We start from the raw sequence: 4,601 nt of genomic DNA, 5'->3' as shown, positions 1-4,601 counted from the left end.
ATAAACTCAAATTTCATTGATAGACCCTTGGTTCTTCCAAGAAAAATCAGGGCTTAGGTCTATAGTTACAGTTTCAAATGTTATTTTCAAAGTTTAAAAAGCAGCATTTAGTGAACATTTGGTGTCTTTATTTGTAAATCTGAAGGAAAAAACCGTAACAAACACTGGATCTAAGGCTTTAGATACAGATGTTAATGGGAAATCCTATTTAAAAACACCATATTAATTCCTGTTTCTGCTATGCAACAACCATAGAATTCTTTTGTTTCCAAAAACACAAAAGGAATACTAGTAAGAACTGCTAAACTATAAATTAATTTATTTTTGAAAGAAAACAGAGAAACAGACTTATCATTTACTACTCAAAATCACAAGAAAAACCATGAAACCAAAGATGGATTCTAACTAGGTTCACAAGAAATGGTTTATGATTTCGATATTTAATACTGCTGTCACAAAAGACACCAAATAAGAACAAAACATAAAAGGTGTTTCCATTTTAATTATCCTACACAGGCTTATTTTTACCATTATAAAAATGTTTCACAACTACCTAAGGGGAAAATTTAAGGAATCTGAAAGTGATCCACACTATTCTGTAAAGTTTAGATCCTTTTTTTCCCTCTCATTCAAAATAAGTCATCAGATATTCTGAAAGCTAAACAGGGAAGTCATGTTATGAGTTAGCCAACTAAAAAGAATTTATTCATTAGATAGGAAAAATAAAAGGGTATCATTAAGAGTTAGAAGTATGAAATATTAAGCCTCACTTACAAGGTATGAGAGTGTTTCTCATAGCAAATTTGTACTGCAACAGGAAATTATATTCCTAACTCAGTATCTGGAAAGGTAGTCACAATCACATACACTAAACTGATGTTTAGCCCACAACGCTGCTGATGTCAGGATACTAATAAATTTCTCTATTATATACATTAAATTATCCAGCCAATAAGGACATCAACTAGAAATTCTCAATTATAGAAAGAATGTAAAATAAATCGCAGGCTGCTTCTCTAACCCCATCTTAATAAATACAAATTATTCAAATGCCTGCAAGAATAGTCAAAAAGCTTTGGAGTTTTCTTTTAAAGAAAAATGAAGGATAAACTTTCAAAATTAGAAGCAACTTTGATAAAACACCAATCAATGAAATGACATTTGGAAGAAATATTTGAATTTAGATTATTTCTCATTCTAATGTCCACAAATGTATGTTAGAATAGACAAGAAATTTTGCATGAATTTGATCACTCACATAGGCAGTTATACTTCTGCAAACAATATTCTTTGCAAGGATTACGAATAAAATAATGTTTTAGGACACAATTGAATTTGAAATAGGTAATGTTTTGAATAGATTTTTGAGTTTTATTGAAATCTTACATGAACAAGAAATTGGAAATACAATCACATCACAGAACAAATTGTCATGGCTTTGACGTTTAAGCCAAACAAATTTTGAAGGGCAGATTTCAAAAAGGTGTGAAGTTATAACAATTTAAAAACACAGTTAACCTACGTCTAGGAATGCAAAACATACAATCATAGGTTATTTTCAATACAAGAAAACTTAAATTTGTTTGCTTTCATTTCTTAAAACTACTGAGACAAAGCACTAGCTGGTATTTTTATTTACAGCATACTCCATACTCCTATGTAATCTATCCCAAATCTGGAAAAAATGAAAACTGTTCCAAACCAAAGGTTCTGCAAAATCATGATTTAACAGTGTGCTCAGCTTATTCTGAAGCTAAAATGAAGCCTGAAACGATAAAAGCATTGTAACCCCCAGAATAAGGGAACTCTGCAAGCCCATTAATGTCCAAGAGCATTTATGAAAAGAAGAAAAATAAAAAGACTTGAGTATATACACAATGGAGATTCTTCAGCTCAATACAAATGGCAGCAAACTGCTACTTAAAGATGAAACCATTAGGCCAATTTTTTTTTTGAGAATGTAGATCTACAGCCAATCGTATCTTGCCAGTATCATTTTTCAAGCCCTCACTTGTCTATTTCCACTGTTGCCCATAAGTATCCTGATAAAACTCCTGGTTGTCATTATTGTAACCATAGTTACCAGAATAGTCACCACCTTGCTGAAGCGGCTGCTGAGCAATGGGTTGGGAACCCCAGTTCTGTTGGTTGTTGGTCTGACGACGCTTGGAATCAGGTTGGTTGTACCCATCTGCCTTTCTCTTGCCTCCTACATTGCCCCCACGATTGCCCTGAGCTCCACGGGAACCACGGCCTCTCTGCTGTTGTGCAGGACCCCCTCTGCCACTCCTAGAGCATCTTGCTGGTCCCAAAGGTGCCCCCCTCTGTGAATAGCCAGCTCTACCTCTTGGAGGTGGTGCTCCCCGCCCTCTTGGTGGTGGTGGAGCACCTCGCCCTCCCCTTCCTCCTCTTCCTCTTACTGCATAGCCATCATCATAGCCGTAGTAGGGATCTTCATATCCTCCACGATAGTCGTGATAATCATAGCCATAGTAATCATCATAGTAATCTTCATAGCCATAGTATTCTGGAAGGTAGCCATAGCCACCTCTCCCACCACCACGACCCCGACCTCTAATTGGAGGTGGCATGCGAGGAGGAGGGTGATAGTAATAATCTTCATACCTAGCAACGAAGGGAAAGGAAAAAAGGGAGGGAAAGTTTATTTCCAAGCTCTTTCTAATTTTGGTTTATCAGCCTACACTCCATTGTAAAATAACCTCTTGTTCAAGGATTCTCTCTACAGTATACAACAAAAATAAGTAAGTAAATAAATAAAAACTTGGGGGGGAGGGAGCAAGAAGCTGCACTTCAATCTCAAAGATTATCTCTACTGAAATTTTGCAGACTCACGCAGTGCTTCTGGAGGCCTGTCGAGCAGCTTGGCGCTCTTTCCTTTTCTTGTCTGGTGGCTTGGCTAAAACGATTTCAATTTCTTCCCCTTCTATTTCTTTGCCATTCATTTCATCCATGGCCTACAGAAAATTAGATACATAGTTTCAAAAATGTACTAAACGGGGAGCTCTGGTGGCCTAGTGGTAAGGAGCTGCAACTACAATCCCACAGGCGCACGGTTCAAATCCACCAGATGCTCTGCCGGGGAAGGAGGGACAATCTCCACCTGTACCAGTCAGATCTGATTTGACGGTACACACACAGAAAAGTAGTAAAATTAAAAAAAAAAAATATGTACTAAACGTCATAAATATGTATTGGTTACATACATTTAATAAGTATCTTATTTCACACTATTTTAATTTGCAAAAGAAGAATATTGATCTTTTTTTTCCCTTCTGCACTAATTTAAGACCACCTACTAAGCACAGAACTGATGGTCTGCTATTTACATTTTAAACAGTAAGATAGCTGCTTACTGCTGCTCTAAAGTCTAAATAATTAACTACTTAAAAGCTTAGTCCATATTAGAGATATATGTTCAATTAATTTCATTGTAAAAAGCAAAAGTTGTACCTTAACAGCTGCTCCTCTGTCTTCAAAATGAACAAATGCATAATCTTTCAACTTCTTCACTCTTTCAAGTTTTCCAAATTCAGAAAATGATTTCTCCAGTATTTCTTCTGTAACTGTAGTAGCCAGATTTCTCACAAATAAGACTTTTACCTAATAGTAATAAATATACAAAATTGGTATCGGCTATTTAACTTTAGCTGAAAGTTTATATATCTTTTAAAAAAAAAAATCTTCATGAGATAGACTTTTCAGTTCTAAAACATTTAAGTGCTTTAAGTCCTGTCAGAGACATTATGAGAAGCTGCCAACAAAATGATCTCCATGTTAGTTATCTATTCATATAAATTATTTGCTTCTGCTTTCTCCCACCCTGGCAATAAAATGGCTACACTGTGAACAAAATACTTAGAGACAGTATGTAACTTTTATTACAGTAAATAAAAATTTAACAGTCCCTCAAAATACAAGTTTTTGTTTTACTCCTAGAACTCGCTCTCAACTCTAAAATTCCTTAGAAAAATTGAACAAGCAAGAAAAGCTATGAGGAAAAATTCAGCTCTACCAATGTAAAAAAATTACAAAGTAAGTAAATCTGTATTATTAGGTGTCATCAAGTGCAATCTGACTCACTCGGACCCTCTGTTCAACAGAACAAAACCTTGCCTGATTCTATGCTACCTTGACCATCTCTGCTATGCTTAAACCCATTACTGCAGTGACTGAAACAATGGACCCAAGTGTTAACAAAGGAACTATACAAATCTATGAAACAAAATATTCCAGATATTAAACTAAATAAAATATTCCAGAAATATACTCAAACTCATAATAAATAAAAGCTTTTAGTTTGTGACAAAAGTAAATCTCAAGCTTGTGCCATAAAGATTGACATTTTAAAGAAATTCTATTGAGAAAACTGTGCAATGGTATGAAAAAAAGATAAAAGCTGAGTTCTACTTTGGGGCGGCCTCCCAAGGGTAGGCTCGCTCCCGACAGACCACTTTATTTGCCTTAAAACTGGAGTGAGATCAACAAGGCAAAGAACAAGAACCATATGGTCCTATCAATTGATGCAGAAAAAGCCTTTGATAAAATCCAACACCCTTTCATGATTAAAGTACTCAACAAAA

At 35.3% G+C, this 4,601-nt stretch overlaps 1 protein-coding gene across 7 annotated transcripts in view; it reads right to left on the bottom strand.

Moving 5' to 3' along the window:
- Positions 1-1,345: 1,345 nt before the first annotated feature.
- The window catches only part of HNRNPR (heterogeneous nuclear ribonucleoprotein R), a 40,072-nt gene continuing 36,816 nt past the window's right edge, over positions 1,346-4,601 (bottom strand). For 2 of the 7 annotated variants that reach the window (XM_006883534.1, XM_006883537.1), the window contains 3 exons: positions 3,472-3,621; positions 2,854-2,975; positions 1,346-2,625 (listed from right to left, as the gene is read on the bottom strand). In XM_006883534.1, the coding sequence (XP_006883596.1) occupies positions 2,016-2,625; positions 2,854-2,975; positions 3,472-3,621 (882 nt within the window). In that variant the 3' untranslated portion in view covers positions 1,346-2,015. The remainder of the gene's footprint in view (positions 2,626-2,853; positions 2,976-3,471; positions 3,622-4,601) is intronic. The other 5 variants (XM_006883540.1, XM_006883535.1, XM_006883536.1 and 2 more) reach the window with 4 other exon arrangements.

This window comes from Elephantulus edwardii, unplaced genomic scaffold, assembly GCF_000299155.1.
Source record: "Elephantulus edwardii isolate Elephantulus edwardi_28Jun2011 unplaced genomic scaffold, EleEdw1.0 scaffold00028, whole genome shotgun sequence".
In the NCBI taxonomy this organism is placed as follows: domain Eukaryota; kingdom Metazoa; phylum Chordata; class Mammalia; order Macroscelidea; family Macroscelididae; genus Elephantulus; species Elephantulus edwardii.
This window is presented reverse-complemented; position numbering and strand designations above follow the sequence as displayed.